General features: G+C 31.1%; 1 protein-coding gene across 4 annotated transcripts in view; it reads left to right on the top strand.

Annotated features, from left to right (window-relative positions):
• Positions 1-19,261, top strand: part of LOC140439760 (peroxidase-like) — a 489,498-nt gene that overhangs the window by 215,251 nt on the left and 254,986 nt on the right. For all 4 annotated transcript variants that reach the window (XM_072529901.1, XM_072529899.1, XM_072529900.1 and 1 more), the window contains one exon: positions 15,171-15,347. In XM_072529901.1, the coding sequence (XP_072386002.1) occupies positions 15,171-15,347 (177 nt within the window). The remainder of the gene's footprint in view (positions 1-15,170; positions 15,348-19,261) is intronic.

Raw genomic sequence — 19,261 nt, forward strand, 5'->3', positions numbered from 1 at the left:
TATATCCCATAATTTGGCGTGCTTTATAAGCTACATCAAAGTATGAATCAAATTACAATTTCTCATACTTAAAAGTTCCCAGTTAGAAATTTAATAAACATAAAATTTATAGCGAAAAATAAAATTTTAAATTTTAACTTTAACACCTTATATCTGTCTTAATATCAACATTGTATATAAGCAAGTTGGCGGAAGTTGTAATATTTTAAAGTATAGAATCTACTTTTTTGTACAATTACTTAAGGACCAGAAATTTTTTTTGATCATCCTTATCTTTCTCGAAAATTGTGTAATATGTCATCATACCGTATAAGTCCGTATATCTTTGTCTATTTATTCTCAATTTTACTAAAATTAACAAAAACGTGTTATCTTCAAAACTTATCTTACGCCAGACTGTGATTAAACTATGGTATTAAACCAAATACTATGGTAGATTAATATTTTCCTCTAAATAATCTTTGGACCGGTTCACTCCATGCAACAGACCGTCCATCTGTGGAAATAATAAAAAGTTAAACATTTAGGTTAAAATTGTTTCTTATACTTTGAGTACTGAATATAAATTTATGCACTATTATTTAACTGGCCATATAGACCAGATAAATTAGCAAATAAAAATATCTTTTTCGTGGCACTCTTTGATAAAGGTATCTCACAACTGCTTTTGATACATTTAGTAATATGAATATGTAATTAACAAAATATGCAAAAGATTAAACGTCATGTTAATTATTAAATAAGAGCTTGTTAAGTCATTTTCCTTAATTTTAGCTTAACTATTGCAAAAATGGCTTCAAAAGTCGATATTTTGAAAATTATTAGTAAATTTTCTAAAAACGCACAAAAACTTTAATTTCGCGTGATGATAAGGAAAATATCACATGTATTAAGCTATAAAAATTTCAAAAAGATTTACTTAACAGTTATTGCAAAATTAAAATTGTTTATCCCAGGCAGCTTTTATCTGCAACTTGCGTTGCAGATAAAACTATTACGTCTACATGAATTCTGAAAGCACCAAGTTGAACAAAAACGCTTATTTTATCAAATTAACTCATTTAACGATTAAAAAATGTATGTTTAATACTGTAGAATACGTTTATAAAGTACTGCGATTTTAACTTATAAGCATTTAAAATAACTCAGACGCATCAACATATAGGAAGTTATTTTTTTTTATTCGAAATGTTGACATTTTTAGACGATTTACAAACATAATGTCCTACAACCCTTAGAAAGCGAGATTTTATTCCCGATTTTTATATTTCAAAAACTGAATTAATAAATTTAAATTTATAGAAGTCGCAATATCTCCCATTCTAATCACCGAAAATTGATGTTTTTTTAAGTGAAGTACGTCATTGCATAGATTATAAAAATTTAATTAGGCACTTAGTTAATTTGTGAATTTTTTTTGTGAAGTTTTACAAATAAGCTAATTTTTTTTGAAAATCAAATCTATACGTGTTAATTTTTCTTGAATTATGCTTATTATTTTTACATTTACTTTTATTGATTAAAACACATTACAAATATATTTTAAAGAAATTATTGTTATAAACTTTGTATAATTATAAATAAAAACGTATGTAAATCGTCAAATGTTAATTACATATTCCACAAATGTTAATTACATATAATTCCATAATTTTTGTTTAAATTGTACAAAGGTTATAAAAATTAATTTGTGTAAACTATATTTGTAATGTTTATGTGAAAAATTAATTGTAAAAATAATGCGCATAATTCAAAAAAATCTTGTGTGTGTGTGATTGTGCATTATTGGCTTCGGAGTCTCTGTCCATTCGCCATCTTACCTTTATGGGATTATTTTGTATTTTTTATTCGGAAGCTCTAAAGGAGTGACCCAAAAAATCTGATACACTTTGATTTTTAAATGAAAACTAATTTTTTGTAAAATTTACTAAAAAATATAAGAAAATATTTTTTTAAAGATATTATTTATAACAATAATACAAAAATATTGAAGTTGCTTAATATTTCATAACCATTTTTGGTACTAATAATAAGAGAAAAATAAAATTTTGTATAATAAATATTTATTTAATATTGTTTAAACAAATTACTCGGTTAAATAAACAATTGACAAGTTAACTAAATGCATTTTTATGACCTATTCCACGAGGTATCCTAAATAAAAAAAAAAACAATTATTTTCGTTGATTTGAACCAGACATATTGCGACTTTTATAAATTTGAATTTATGAATTCAGTTTTTGAAATAGTAAAATAGCTTCGCTTTTAAACTCTTTATCTTTAGCACATCATGGACCGCTCACTTTTAAAGGAATCGTTTTAAATTTTTTTTGTGTTTCTAAATTAAACTCTTAATATTTTAAAGGATTTTTTTTAAATTGCTTATTATCTATAAACAAAGCCCCGGTGAATTTTTAAAATAAGCTAACTTGGGTTTTAAGAGTCGTAGGATATTATGTTTTTTCTTTAATTCGTGTAAAAATGCCAACATGGCGAATAAAAAAAGTTAACTTCCTACATGTTGTTGTGTCTAACTTTAATTGTTTTTTAGATTAAAATCAAAGTACTTTAGCAAATTTATTTTATAATATTTAACAGAAAATTTTTATTCGTTAAATGATTTAATTTGATAAAATAAGTCATTTTCTTTAATTTGGTGCTTTCATATTTGGGATATTGTCCTTATTCTCACGCGAAATAAAAGGTTTTTGTGTAGTTTTAGACAAGATAGTAATAATTTTCAAAAAATCTACTTTTGAAACTACTTTTGCAATAATTACGAGGCAAACAAACACTCACTATAGAATTTTCTATGCTTTTTAAGTAAAATTCTGCCACTTTTCCATATAATTTGCCGGTCTCCATCTTAGAATAGAAATATGCTTTATTGCCACTGAAAATTGTTCAATTTCATTGACAAAGCTTACAAAAAGTAAAAAAAAATTACAATAACAATTAAAATTTACTATAATTACATAAATCGTCAATATCACAAAATAAAACGTACTAAAATATACAATCCATTGCAAAATTTCACTACATTGCAAATTGCATAATAAAACCCGAATTAGTTTACGACTAAGTTTAAGCTGCTGCATGTGATACCCAAATATATATAAAAAATACTTTGTTGCTTGTACTTTACTGTACTGTAAGCGTACTGTAATTTCTTAGTTATTCGTTAAGAAACTCTTCCACTGAATAATATGGTCTTTCAGATAGATAGGCTTTTGTCAATTTACGGAACTTAGTTGTAGATTTAAGTTGCAAAAGGAGATGGTTGTATAATTTTTTTGCCGAATATAATAGAGATTTGTACTGAATTTTTTTTGTGACTAGAGTCAGTATCATTTGCTCTAACTAGTTGTTTCCTATTCTTCAAGTAATATTAGAACCAATTCAAAGAAACACCTCTAATTTCGTAGAAATTTAGTTTTTTTATCAAAATGTCGCCATTTACACAATCAAAAGCTTTAACATAGTCACAAAAAACAGTGACAGTATAAAGATTATTGTTTAGTCCTTGATAGATCTCATCTAGTACAGAAAACAGCATCGCTGGTACATTTGTTAGATAAAAAGCCGAACTGACTTTGTGATAAAATGTTGTTTTCAACAAAAGAGGAGATAAGTCGGGCTTTAAGTCTCTCAATAATTTTGGATAGAACCGGTAGTAAGGCAATAGGTCTATAGTTGCAGACATTAGATTTTTCACCACTCTTATGAAGAGAAATAATAATGGCTGTCTTTAGGCACTCTGGAAATATATCTTTTTTAAATGAATCGGTAATTAGCGAGACCAGGTCTTCCAACACATAATTTAGGAGATTTAAGAAAATTTTTATGGATAGTCCATCAGTAATACAGGAAGATTTGCTATGTATATTACTGATTGTTTGGATCAGTTCAGATTTATCAACTGGTTTTATAAAGAATGAATTCGAGGCCTGTTTTTAAATTGGGGAGGTAGGAAATAGGATCTTGTTGTGGCAAAATAGCTGATGTTATATTTTTACTCACATTAGCAAAGTATTCATTTAGATTTTCAGGGTTTGAAAGAGAAAATGTTTGAGCTGTGTTAGTTTTATTTCGATCATTTATTATGGACCAAGTTTCCCCTGCAACATTTTTAGAGGTTCCCAGACGATTCTCATAGTACATTTTTTTAGCTGTTTTGATAAGTTTTAGATGGGTTCCTCTATACTTGGAGATATATATATATATATATATATATATATATATATATATATACAGATATATATATATATATATATATATATATATATATATATATATATATATATATATATATATATATATATATATATATATATATATATATATATATATATATATATATATATATATATTGTTATGATATGTAAAATCGAGAAAAATATTGGTTTGTTTAAAAATATTTCAAAGTTCAAAAACATTAAAATAATTCAGATAAGTAGGATAATATCCAACAAACATTTCGAAGAAGGAAAGTTATTAAATTCTTGGATTACCTGTACTAAACAAAATGTAAGCTTTGCATAAATTATTTCTTTGTTATACTTGAGTGACCCGCATAATTTTAATAATAAATCCAAAGACAATTGAACCGGGTTTTCCAAAATACATTAATGCAGTGATTAGAGACAAATAGAAGAGATTTTAGAAAGAGGTTTTTGTTAGTTTATAAGAATTATAGAAAATATTATTTGTAAATAAGTTTTAGGAAATTTTATAATTATAGGTAAAAATTTGTTTGTTATCGAAATGAAAAAATGGGGGAATTGTGACGAGTTTTGATTGGCGGAGATTGAAAAAGGTGGGATAGGTATGTAGGAAAAAGTTTAGCGAGATTGAGGAGAGAGAAAAGATATCAGTTGGTTTTCCAAGTCTGTAAGACGAACAGGGATTGTTCTCTGGTGGTTCCCAAGAAGTAGCAAGCAGTAGTGTTGAATGTTAGTGAATTTTTGTGGAGTTAGTGTATCTGACAGAAGCTGAAGCAGCAAAATATTGTAAGTCATATTTTCCTACTTATATTCCAAGAGTCACTGTTCAGGCCAACAAGAGATTCAGTTTATCGTAAAGAGAAGATATTCCAAGAGTCATTTTTCACTCGGGCCAACGAGAGATTCAGTTTATCGAGAGGAGAAAGGCTATCATAATTTGAATGATTGTTGCTTTTGAAGGAGATCATTAAGGACGATATACTTGCAACAATCTGTTCTAAGATTGCTGATTACATAGGGACCGGTTGAGAGGAGATAATACAGTCTACAAGGAACAAGGATTTGGACCACTCATCATCAGAGAGAGATATTTTTGTTTTCTGCAGTTTTTTCTTTTATTGATAACACAATTTTTACACGTAATTTAGAAAGGATATAAATATTTTGATTAGGAGAGTTAGAATAGTTTGGGATTTTGAGATTTCAATTAATATTGTTTGTACCATTAATTTTGATTGTTCACGTACGGAAAACAAAATTTTGAGAATCCTTATATGAGATTTGTTTATTGAAAACTTTTGAGTGTGAATTATTTCATTATTTTTATTTCAATATATAGTGTTAGATCATATGTGTTTTTTATTATTCCGGTATTCTCTGGACCTTACCTTTCACATGTAATAGCATAGATATTGAAGCACGAATTTAACCCTGAGATAAAAGAATTAAAAATTGTGATAGAGTCATAATCATATCATTTAAATAATTTTAATTAATCAAAAAAATTAATTAGCTAATTATTGCTTGGCGCACCAAGACTTTAAATATCACAATAACTGGCTTCCAAAACGTAGGGCTTGAAAATATCGCAGCTTTACATTTGAAGGAAGGGAAAGAGATCTGGAATAAGTACAGGTGATCCAGAGATAAAAACATATAACATTGAGGGAATTTCAATTTGAAAGTATTTTGACAATTTTTCCAGGGAATATAAATTTGATTTATTGATTGATCGTAGTTAGTGGATATTTACTGCTATTGAATTATTTGATTTTATTTTCTTTACCAATCGTACATTTGATATTTATTTTGAATTATTTGAATTTTACTGATTGCATATTTGATATTTGTCGTGAAAATTTAATACATTTGGGGAGAAATATTGTCGTGTTCTGAAACATATAGAGTGTTGTAAAATTTCACATTTGGCGGGGACAAAAACAGTAACGAAAAGAAACAACATGTCGACCACAAGGAGTCAAAGCAAAATGCAAGAAAGGAAGGAGGATAACAGAGAAGAGGAAACAATTGTTGAAGAAGGATCGGATAATGAAGGAAATGTTACAATAGTTGAGGAGAAAAAAGAATTATCAGGAATAGATAAAATATTACAAATAATGCAACTCCAGTCACAAAAAATGGATAGAAATCAACAAGAAACAAAACAAACAATGGAAGAAAACCAACGGGAAACAAGACAAGCAATAGAACTAAATAACAGGAATATAGAGCAGCGTTTGGAAAACTATGAACAAGAAATTAAAGGATGTGTTGAGGGGATAAAGAAAGAACTGATACAACAGATAGAAGAAATAACCATAAAGAATGCAAAACAAGAGACAGAGATAAAAGATATCCAAAATACGATGAAGGAAATAAAGATTGTCCAGAAAAAGGAATTAGGACAGTTAGAAGAAAAATTTGAAATGGCGCTACAAGAAGACAGGAAGGAAGTAGAAAGAAGATTAAAGCAAAATGAAAAACAAATGGCAGAAATTGAACTAAGAGGGGTAGAGAGAAAAGAAGTTATCATCCATGGAACAAGCGAGGCGAAAATACAATTTGGCGGGGATATTCGGAAAACACACCCAGTACCGTTTGTTAAAAATTTGAAAACCAAATTACAACATATTAGATATTTTGACGATTGCAAAGAAACAATTAGAAACCATTTGAAAGAAGGAGCAGCGTTATGGTATGAAAGCAAGGAAGATGAGTTTGAAAATTGGACAGATTTTGAAAATAAATTTCTCAACTATTTCTGGGGGAAAAATAAACAGAGAGAAATCAACCAAGAGCTACAGAATGGAAAATATCACGAAAAAATGGGAATATCTGAAGAAAGATATGCTTTGCAGATATATAACAATTCAAAATATCTAGAATACAAATATTCTACCGAACAGCTGGTAGAAATGATCAGCAGACATTTTGAGGAAACGTTGGAAGATCACGTGATTTTGAGAAACTATCAAGATATTGATAGTTTGTGCCAATTCCTTCAATTAAAAGAAGCGAAAAGAAAAGAAATGAGAAATAAAAGACAACATGACCAATATAATGGACCGGAAAGAAGGTATTCATCAAATTATGACCAGAGAAACCGACATCCCAGATCAACAAACGAATATAGGCCGAGAAATTACAATAATTACAATAGACAACAAAATTACGATAACCGGAATGATACACAAAATAGAACAAATGAAAATCACAACAGGAATAGAGATGCACAAAATCCTCCGAATAGGAATACGAACGAACAAAAGGACGATAGAAATAATCAGAGATTCCAACGACAAAACAGAAGAGAGATGAATCATGTGGCAATAGAAAAGGAGGAAGAAGAAGTATTCAATGAATCCAGACAGGATTTTCAATAAGGCATCCACTAAACAAAAGTAAAAAACTCTCCGGTATATTTTGTCACCCGAGAGAGTTTATACAGTTGGCGGGAAACGAAAAACAAAATTCTAATTCCAGTCTAATTTTTTTAGATGCATTTATAAAACATAAAGCGATTAAAATTCTGATTGATTCTGGATCGGAAATTTCGTTAATCAATAAAAAACTAGTAAAAGAATTAAATATGGACAGATTTGTGTATAAGATTCCGAGGGTTGCTTTAGTGGGTGCAAATAATAAAAAATTGACGACAGTAAACGAAGGTTTAGGAGTACGGATCAGAGTGGGAGACCAATTCTATATTATGCAATGTGTGGTGATCGAAGATCTAAATCATGATATGATAGCGGGAATTGATGAATTGAGTGAAAAACATATCACCATCAATTTTTCGGAAAATCAACTGGAAATCAGAGCAGAACCAGACAACATAGAAGAAGAAAAGGAAACAGATAGGAGAAAATTTTCTTAAAGGATAAATGGACAAGAAAAACATAAAGAAATCAATATGACGGTAGAGGATAAATCGAAAGCTCAAGAAAAAAATCAATCCGAAGAGAAAAAGAGAATAAAAAAAAGAAGAAGAGTTCGAAAAGAAAGCAGGAAAAAAAGGAAGTTATAAGCAGAAAAATGGAAGGAGCCGAAACATGGTGCTCGGAATACCAGATAGAAATTAAAGATAAAGAAAAAATAGAAGAAGAAATAACGGAAGAGGACAGAGAAGAAATGGCAATTATGGACGAGAATCCAGAATTTTGTGAAGAAGTAATACGGACAGTGAACACATGTGAACAAACTGAGGATGAAAGAAAAATAATATGTGGAGAAAACATGGAGAAGGAAATAGAGAAGATTTTAGAAAATTATGGAGATCTTATTAATGAAGAAAGCCGAGTGGCTAAAAATTATGAACATTCTTTTAAAGTTAAAAACTTAGAAAATTTTAAATCGAAAACATATCCAATCCCGTATAAATACAGGCAAAGCGTCGGACAGGAAATTGAAAATATGATCAAAGACAAGGTGATCGAAAGATGTGACTCTCCATATATCAACCCGATAGTATGCGTAAAAAAATCAAATGGTGATTTGCGATTATGTTTAGATGCAAGAAACATTAATTCGCACACAATCGCGCAATACGAAGCGCCTTTGAACATAGAAGCCATTTTTGGACGAATCACAGGATCACACATTTTCTCCAAAATCGATTTGAAACACAGTTTTTGGTTAATACCTTTGGCAGAAAAGTGTCGAAATTATACCGCTTTTTCTATCGACGGAGTGGTGTACCGATTTAGGGTAGTACCATTTGGACTACAAAGTGCATGCGCTGCTTTGGTTCGCGCATTACACACAATTTTAAATAGGCATGGAGAATTTGTTGTACATTACATAGATGATTTATTAATTTTCTCACCGGATATAACAAGCCATCTACGACATATTCATACTGTTCTCGAAGAACTTGATCAAGCCGGATTAAAATTAAATATTCAAAAGTGTCAGTTTTTCCAAAAAGAGGTATTGTATTTAGGATTCAAATTAGACACAAAAGGGATTAGTCTTGCAGAAGATAGAATTGAAGTCATAAACAACTACCCTAGGCCAACCAATTTAAAAACTTTGCGGGGATTTTTAGGAATGGTAAACTATTTCAAAAAGCTGATACCAGACCTCAGTACAAAAGAAATACCGCTAATAGCATTACTTAAGAAAAATGTCAGATGGAAATGGGGAACGGAACAAGAAATCGCTTTCAAAAATTTAAAAGGAGCGTTTTCCACAGCTGTAAGAGTGCACCACCCAAGATATGAGCAACCTTTCATTCTCAGGACCGATGCTTCCATAAAAAAATTTGCAGGGGTGTTATCACAGATACAAGACGATATAGAGGTGCCAATATGTTTTGTTTCCCGTGTAACCAAAACGTATGAGAGAAAATACAGCGTTACTGAATTAGAGTTTGCCAGTGTGTTATTTTGTGTAAACAAATTACGTTTTTACCTACTTGGGGCAAGATTCACCATTGAAACGGACCATGCAGCGTTGATACACATAATGAAAAATAGGTTGGTAAATAATAGAATTCATAGGGGCATTCTTTTACTCCAAGAATATGATTTTGAATTTAAATATATCAAAGGAACGGACAATATTTTGGCTGATGCGTTGACGAGAGATGAACAATTCCGCAAAGAGGATCACAAAACTCTCCACGTAGGCATGAACATAATGAGAGAAGAAGCAGGCTTATTTTCTTTGGCCAAAATCAGGGAAAATCAGGAAGAATTGAATGAAAGAGAAAAGCAAAGGGCTGAACAAGAAAATAACCTATATTTTAAGAGGGTCGATGGTAAAGAACTCTATGTAATCACGGAGCAAATGGCAAAAGAAGTTTTTTTAAAGTTACACTGTGACAACGGACATATTGGAAGTAGAAAGGTGTGGCTTATGTTCAGGGAGAACTACATTTGTCGACAGGACTATACAATAGCCAAAGAGGTGACTCGAAATTGTGTGACATGCCAAAAGTGTAAAAGTAGGAACTTTAAAAATGAAAACGTCACAAAAAATGTCGTAGCTCGGAAAAAACTGGATATTGTTGCTATTGATATGTTGAGCGATTTGATACCAACAACTCAAAGGAATAAACACATATTAGTTATGGTGGATCTTTTCTCAAAATATGTTAAATTGTACGCATGCAGAACCACAAAAGGAATTGAAATACTTAGGAAGATAGACAATTTTATAGAAACGGTGGGAAGACCAGACAATATTTTATTGGACAATGCGACATATTTTAGGAACGAACGTTTTAAAAGGGAATTAAGAGAGAGGGGCATCGATACAAAATTTATAAGCATCCGTCATCCACAGAGCAACCCATCGGAGCGTTTTATACAAGAAGTCACAAAATTTCTACGAATTGCCGCGGAAGAACATCATCGACATTGGGACAGAAAAGTGTTTGAGATCGAGACCTATTTGAATTGTGCTCCAAATACGGTTACCAAAGAGACGCCTTTATATATAATGAAAGGAACAATGCCTACAAGACCGTGGGAAGACACCGCCCCCAGACAATACGAAGAAGTGATCGAGTTGGTTCAAAGAAGATTGAGATGAAGTGGAGAGAAATATCTCCAAAGACAAGAGAGAACCCGAAGAAGAAGGCCGATCAAATTCCAGAAAGGAGAGAAAGTCTTAGTGAAGGCACTGAGGGTGTCGAATTTACAAAATGGTATTTGTGCTAAATTGATGCCGATATTTGAAGGTCCATATAGGGTCAATACGGAAAATGGGGTAAATAGTTATGAATTAGCGCACATAGAGACAGGAAATATACGGGGTATTTTTAACATTCACGACATCTATCAATATCATGAATAGATTTTAATAACATAGTGAAATAATTTGATCCTAGAAAACTTTTGTCATTTTTAAAATTTAACAAAGAGTTTTCGGCAGATCAAATGGCGGGGATTTGTTATGATATGTAAAATCGAGAAAAATATTGATTTGTTTAAAAATATTTCAAAGTTCAAAAACATTAAAATAATTCAGATAAGTAGGATAATATCCAACAAACATTTCGAAGAAGGAAAGTTATTAAATTCTTGGATTACCTGTACTAAACAAAATGTAAGCTTTGCATAAATTATTTCTTTGTTATACTTGAGTGACCCGCATAATTTTAAGTGAAATCCAAAGACAATTGAACCGGGTTTTCCAAAATACAGTAATGCAGTGATTAGAGACAAATAGAAGAGATTTTAGAAAGAGGTTTTTGTTAGTTTTTAAGAATTATAGAAAATATTTTTTTGTAAATAAGTTTTAGGAAATTTTATAATTATAGGTAAAAATTTGTTTGTTATCGAAATGAAAAAATGGGGGAATTGTGACGAGTTTTGATTGGCGGAGATTGAAAAAGGTGGGATAGGTATGTAGGAAAAAGTTTAGCGAGATTGAGGAGAGAGAAAAGATATCAGTTGGTTTTCCAAGTCTGTAAGACGAACAGGGATTGTTCTCTGGTGGTTCCCAAGAAGTAGCAAGCAGTAGTGTTGAATGTTAGTGAGTTTTTGTGAAGTTAGTGTATCTGACAGAAGCTGAAGCAGCAAAATATTGTAAGTCATATTTTCCTACTTATATTCCAAGAGTCACTGTTCAGGCCAACGAGAGATTCAGTTTATCGTAAAGAGAAGATATTCCAAGAGTCATTTTTCACTCGGGCCAACGAGAGATTCAGTTTATCGAGAGGAGAAAGGCTATCATAATTTGAATGATTGTTGCTTTTGAAGGAGATCATTAAGGACGATATACTTGCAACAATCTGTTGTAAGATTGCTGATTACATAGGGAGCGGTTGAGAGGAGATAATACAGTCTACAAGGAACAAGGATTTGGACCACTCATCATCAGAGAGAGATATTTTTGTTTTCTGCAGTTTTTTCTTTTATTGATAACACTATTTTTACACGTAATTTAGAAAGGATATAAATATTTTGATTAGGAGAGTTAGAATAGTTTGGGATTTTGAGATTTCAATTAATATTGTTTGTACCATTAATTTTGATTGTTCACGTACGGAGAACAAAATTTTGAGAATCCTTATATGAGATTTGTTTATTGAAAACTTTTGAGTGTGAATTATTTCATTATTTTTATTTCAATATATAGTGTTAGATCATATGTGTTTTTTATTATTCCGGTATTCTCTGGACCTTACCTTTCACATGTAATAGCAGAGATATTGAAGCACGAATTTAACCCTGAGATAAAAGAATTAAAAATTGTGATAGAGTCATAATCATATCATTTAAATAATTTTAATTAATCAAAAAAATTAATTAGCTAATTATTGCTTGGCGCATCAAGACTTTAAATATCACAATAATATATATATATATTTATATATATATATATATATATATATATATATATATATATATATATATATATATATATATATATATATGTAGTCCAGGGTTTGTGATGTTTTGACTTAATTGTAATTAAAGGAAATGCCTTATTAAAAATACAGACAAGCTTATCTAAAAAAGTCCACGTCCACAGAGGGAAAGTGCCAGCCAAAAGTCAAGTACAAATTTTGGAATTTACGAAAGTTCTGAGCGGAAAAAGTCCTACCTAAACGTTGGGTTTTCGCGGATTGTTTGTTAAAAGTGTTAAACTTGGCATATACTGCTTTATGGTCAGAGAGTCCTGCATTAATTATTGTAAAACGAACATCGAGGGGTGAGAAATCTGAGACAATATAATCAATAATGGTAGATGTTGATTTAGTAATTCTTGTAGGTGAATTAACGTGCATTGTGAAACCATACCGCATAGAATCTTTCTGCTTTTATTGTAAAGTCGTCTAACAAATTTAAAAAAATTCTAAAAGGTTCTGAAAACATAATTCCGTGGAAGAATCAGGTGATCTATAAATGCAAAAAATGTAGCGATTAAGATTCTTGTTATAAACCAATGAAAACTCAAAAAAGGATTCATTCAACAGAAAGTCATATTTTGTTATAAGAGAGAAATCATTATTTGTAGAAAGAATTGGGGTGCCACCATGAGCTGAACTTGGAAGATTATACCTAGCAATTGTGGTATATTTTTCTACAAAAAAAGGCTTGTTAACTTCAAGCCAGTGCTCAGTAACCGCATCTATTGAGGAAAATCCTAATTCATCTAGAAACCAAAATAATTCATCTGTTTTATATCTTATAGAACGAATATTAATCAGAACAATGCTAAAGTTGTCATCACTATAATAATTTGAAGTTTCTACTCCCACAGAATACGTCATATTATGCAAAAATTTCGTTTAGGAGAGGCAACGGAATAGTAGTTTCGGTGGCATTCCCTTGATTTTTGTAGGTGAATAATTCTTTCCGAAGTGAAAAAGGACCCGAGATCAGCTTCCACCTCAGTTGGACCAATTCCATAGGCATCGTTAAATTCTAGAAGGATTTTTCGTAGATCTTTAGTCTTAGTGGGAAGACCTTCGGAAGCCAAAAAGGGTTTAACACTTGTGTTGGTGAATTCTTTGTAACATACTGAAGCAGGTTGGTCGAAGCATCTTTGGTATTTAAAATCAAATAGCGATATTACATTGTTTATATAATGTTTATAAGTAAAACATGATCTTTAATCTTTTTAATATTTTATTTATTACATATTGTTATCACCAAATTTATCAAAGCAATTATTAGATACTTGTATCTACGAGTGTCATGGGAAGATTGTTAGTTTCCTGGTCTATTAAAGTAAAATATGCAACATACCTATTTTCGAATGAAAAATAATCGACCATTCGATTATTGAAATAACTCGAGATATCTTAAGAAATTAAACAAGTTATTAAACACAGGAATTATTAGATCATTTAAACACTGTATTCGGAAAATTAGCTTATTCGAATATCCGATTTGAATGGGAAGAGAGCGAGATGCCAGAGGACTGATGTGTAATTTATTCGAATGAAACCTTAAAGCAAGTTAGTATATTCAATAAAACCTTGGTCTTCCGCTATAGAGAGAGTGATGGGGTATCATTTTTACTAGAGCCCGGTCAATTTTTTCTACATTACTGTCTTTTAAACCATCATTTACAGCGCCAAACAGCTTCATTTGCATTTAACGTTTTGGTTTTGGTAGAGGAGATTGAACATCATCTGATCCATATAAAGTCTCTGAAGCTGAAGAAGGCCCTGCTTCCTGATTAACAAAACTGGGAGTTTGCTCCTAATCTTTAGTAACAGATTCATCTACTTGAACTCTTGAAAGTGTTTGGTGTATTCTTTTCATAGGTTTTTTATGTAACTTGCATTTTACTTGGCGGACCTCTTGTTAATCGAAATATTCCCAAACAACAGATTTTTTAGTACCTAATATCACAATAATTTGATAAAGGGTAATTTAAACCTATCGACTCTAGCCTAAGGTTAAACTAAAAAGAAATCACTATTCTGAGTCGGTCAAGACAGTCAAATAATACCAAAGAGTTATATATGTGATTCCCACAGGAAGTTTGTGTAAAAGTTTATATAACATAAAATATTATAAAGTACTCGATGACCTGGAGTACTTAAGTTTCGAGTTCAGATTATTAGAGTAATTTAATTATCCATATCACTGCTATTGAATACAAATTTCCGAAACAATAAATAAATAGAGAAAAAGTTTCGAGTTCAGATTATTAGAGTAATTTAATTATCCATATCACTGCTATTGAATACAAATTTCCGAAACAATAAATAAATAGAGAAAACTACGTTCGTCGAAAAAAATATTGTCATGATAATTTTTGGTAAAATCTAATTCTTGAGATGTAATGTAATCAAATAATATTTTATAAAATCCTGCAAAAATCCTCAGTAGATTATAGAAATATCTAGAAGATAGAAATATGTATTTTTTATATCTGTATATTATTTATATATTTAAAAAGTTTGTTATTTAGCATAGTTTCTTAATTTACTTTTAAATTTTTCTTGGAGTTGACATATAACATTAAATCTTTTTGCAGGTATTAGCAATCCATCAACAGCAAAAAGCGGAAATGATTTGCCACTTTCCAGACTAGTTAGTTTGGTTCTATATCCTGATGTTCCTAAAGAAGATCCAATATGGACTTTGAATGCTATGCAATACGGTCAAATTATTACTCATGACATGAGCATGATTCTAGGAAGTACACAAGCACGTAAGTTAATAAAGACTAATAGACCAGGGTGGATCTTCGAAAAAACGACTATTTGAGAGGTGAGAGGTGGTAGATTCTGATTTTTCTAGAAAAAGTTGTGATAGCTTTAGTAATAAAAATTAACTTATGCTTCCTCTCAGATAGGTCGGGAATACTAATAAAAAAATTAAAATATTTAAAAATTACTGAAAACATCGTTTTTTCTACTTTCCTTGCTTATAACTTTAAAACGATTAATTTTTGAGTAAAGTCGTATAGAATTAAAATAGCTATATTGCTATTGCACATAGGACCTTTATAATTCGCCTAGAAAATCTTTATAATTTAATCAAGCACTCCAAGCAGACCAAATTTTATTAAAATAAATTTAATATATCTCGCATAATAATTTTGCAATCCAATTATTTTTTTTTAATGAAATTCTTTAAAATCTTGTTCAACAAAAACTAGACCTTATAGTAGTGTTCCGTAATTGCGTGGATGCGTGTTTGATAAACTTATTTTCCACGGAAACAAAATAAAAATAATAATAAAATCGAATAAAACGTAGAAAAAATTGTTAATAATATTTATTCTCGTAAAACGTAAATAATTCTCGAAGGGAAGGTATTTTGTATGTATTACGTACCGATACAAAGTGTGATTGATTGATTAAATTAAACTGAACACACATTGTTTGTTTTAAAAGCCAGACGACAAACTTAAATATTATCGGCCTAGTCTCTTGTGATGTCATTGCTTATAATATAATATTTCGTTTCCCATACATGAGAAATGCAACGTCTGTAAGGTTAAAAAAGAAATAAATATATTTTGGTATAAGGATTTTTTTTTTTTTTTTATTTACAAAGAAAATAGTCGCTTCAACCACTTGGGTCATTAGCGACATTAGTTTTTACATTAGATTAAATTATATAAAGATGTATCTTTAAGAAAATTAATTAAGTCTTTGATGTTTAAATGTTCACCTAATACTGTTTTTAAATTGTTGGAAATATTGTTATTTTGTCTGTTGACTGTATATTTTCCACATTCTGTTAGGAGGTGTTTAACAGTAATGTTGATTTGACAGTATTCACACACTGGAATGTCTTCCTTATTCATTAGGTACTTATGTGTAATCTTGGTATGACCTAATCGAAGTCGAGAGATTTTGACTTGATCAGCTCTTTTTAAGTTCACTAGGCGCCACGGACTCACTGTCGATTTAATTTCTTTTAGTTTAGATTCCGATAAATTCCACTCATTTTGCCACGCACTGATCACTTTTTCTTTGACGAACTGTTTTATATCACTGGAAATAGTCTTTGACACTATTGTAGCATGATCGTTTTTGTAAGCTTCCCTTGCTTGGAGGTCTGCTTTTTCATTACCTTGTATTCCCATGTGAGATGGAACCCATATAAATTTGACTTCGGAACCAGTTTCTTGTAAGGCTGCAAGTTCTTTCTTGATAAGTAAGGCTATAGGGTTCTTAGTGAATAGTTGATCAATTGTTGTTAACGAGTTTAGAGAATCTGAGATAATGACGGAGGAAGACTGTTTTGTACTTTTGATATGAATGAGGGCTTGTAATATTGCATATAACTCTGCTGAGTATATAGAGGTGGCCGACGTTAATTTAAATTGGAAGGATGCATATGGAGTGACAAATGCTGCTCCTACGTCGTTTGCAGATTTGGAGGCATCTGTATAAATGCAAAAACTTTCCCCGCAAGTCTCGAGTTCTTTTAAAAATGACTGTCTGATTACATTTGGTGATGTCTCTGATTTGTGATATTGGAGTAGTGTCGTATTAATCTCGGGAATCATGATTAACCAGGGAGGGGGAGTTTTTAGATTTGAAGGATAGAGGTCAGGAATTTGCAGTTGCAGATCTTTTAAATTTCTTCGGACTCTTTCATAGAAAGGTGGATCGAACTTACTTTTTTTATAAGCTTCTAGATACCGGTCCGTAAATGTATTTCGAAACACTGGGTGGAATTTGTTACTGGCAACTGAAGATGCATACGAAAGGCTTAGATACTTCCTTCGTAGGGTAAGAGGTGGTTCTCCTGTAAGACATTGGAGATTCTTAACGGGTGTGGTTCTAAATGCACCTGTGGCGATCCGAAATGCTGTGTTTTGAATGATTTCAAGTTGATTGGTAACGTGTTTTTTAGCCGAGTCATATACAATAGCCCCATAATCTATTTTTGATCTAACAAGTGACTTATAAATATTTAATAATGTGGTTTCGTCGGTTCCCCGTTTTTTATTTGATAATGTTTTCATTACGTTTAATCCACTTTGGCAAGACTTTTTTATTTCTGAAATATGATGTTTCCATGTTAGTTTTTGGTCGAATACCATTCCGAGAAAATTAATTTTGTCTGAGAATGCCAGCGGCTTGCCACACAGCTTTAGTGTAGTTCTTTGCATCCGGTGCCTTCTTGAGAAAATCATGCATCTTGTTTTTAGTGTGGAGAATTGTACACCTACTGATGTAGACCATATCTCTAGTTTGTAAATGGATTCTTGTAAGTGTTTTTGAACCATTTTTATATTCTTGCCCTTTGCAAATAGAACCAGATCATCGGCATATAGTCTTCCCTTAACTAGCGGGGAGCAATGATCCAGTATATCGTTGATAGCGACAAGAAAGAGAGTTGGGCTCATAACTGATCCCTGAGGTGTTCCGTTTTCCTGAATTCTTTTTGTTGAAGTGGAATTATCGGCGCGCACAGAGAAAGCTCTTGACTGAAGAAAGTTTTCTATGAATCTTAGCATATTACCCCTGATTCCCCATTTGTGTAATTTTGATATAATGTTAAACCTCCAAACTGTATCGTACGCCTTGGTAATATCGAAAAACACTGCGATGGTTTCTTGATTAGTTGCAAAACCCTCGTATATCTCTGATTCTAAATCTAATAGATTATCTACGCATGATCTATTTTGACGGAAGCCACTTTGCTGTGGAATTAAATGTTTTTCTTGTTCTAAGTACCACAATAGTCTTTTGTTTATAATTTTTTCTAGAACTTTGCAGGATACATTAGTGAGTGATATAGGACGGTACGAGTCTACCTTTGTTCTGTCTTTGTTGGGCTTGAGCAGAGGAATTATAATGCTGTCCGACCATACAGATGGAAAGACCTGATTTGTCCATATAAAATTGCATAATTTTAGTAGCCAAGACATTCCACTTTCTGGTAGGTTTAACAAAAAAATTAATGGTATGCCGTCTGGACCTGGAGCGGAGTTTTTAGTTGACATTAGGGCATCCCTTAGTTCTTGCATTGTAATTGGCACATTTAGTATATTATCATCTTGAGAGTAGTATTCCAACTTCGTTTTTTCTATGCTTTGTTTCTTGAGCTTGTATTCCGGTGAATAGTTATCGTTACTTGAATTTGACTCAAATTCACCGGCGAATAGCTCCGCAATTTCTTTTCGGTCGCTTATAATTTTGTTATCTTTTGCCAGGAAAGGTATTTTATTTGAACATTTTTTTCCAGATATTTTCCTTATATTTTGCCACACTTTACTTGCTGGGGTAGAACTATTTATACTTGCAACGAATTTTTGCCATGATGTTTTCCTGCATTTTTTGAGAATATATCTAGCTTCTGCTCGACGTTTTTTGTATTCTACCATATTTTCACTAGTTTTGTGATGATTATACCTATTGAAGGCTCTTTTATACGTTTGTACTGCTTCTTTGCATTCTGTGGTCCACCATGGTAAAGGTTTATGATATTTTAGTGTTTTTGTTTTTCCAATATGATTTTCTGCTGCTTTTTTAATTATTGATATGAAGGTATCTAGGTCTTTATCTATGTCATTAAGAGTAATATCTTTTATGTTGTTTATTTCATTTTGTATGTATTTTGTAAAGTTCTCCCAGTCTGCATTTTTTGTATTCCATTTCG

The sequence above is a fragment of the Diabrotica undecimpunctata genome, chromosome 4 (assembly GCF_040954645.1).
Source record: "Diabrotica undecimpunctata isolate CICGRU chromosome 4, icDiaUnde3, whole genome shotgun sequence".
NCBI classification, from domain to species: domain Eukaryota; kingdom Metazoa; phylum Arthropoda; class Insecta; order Coleoptera; family Chrysomelidae; genus Diabrotica; species Diabrotica undecimpunctata.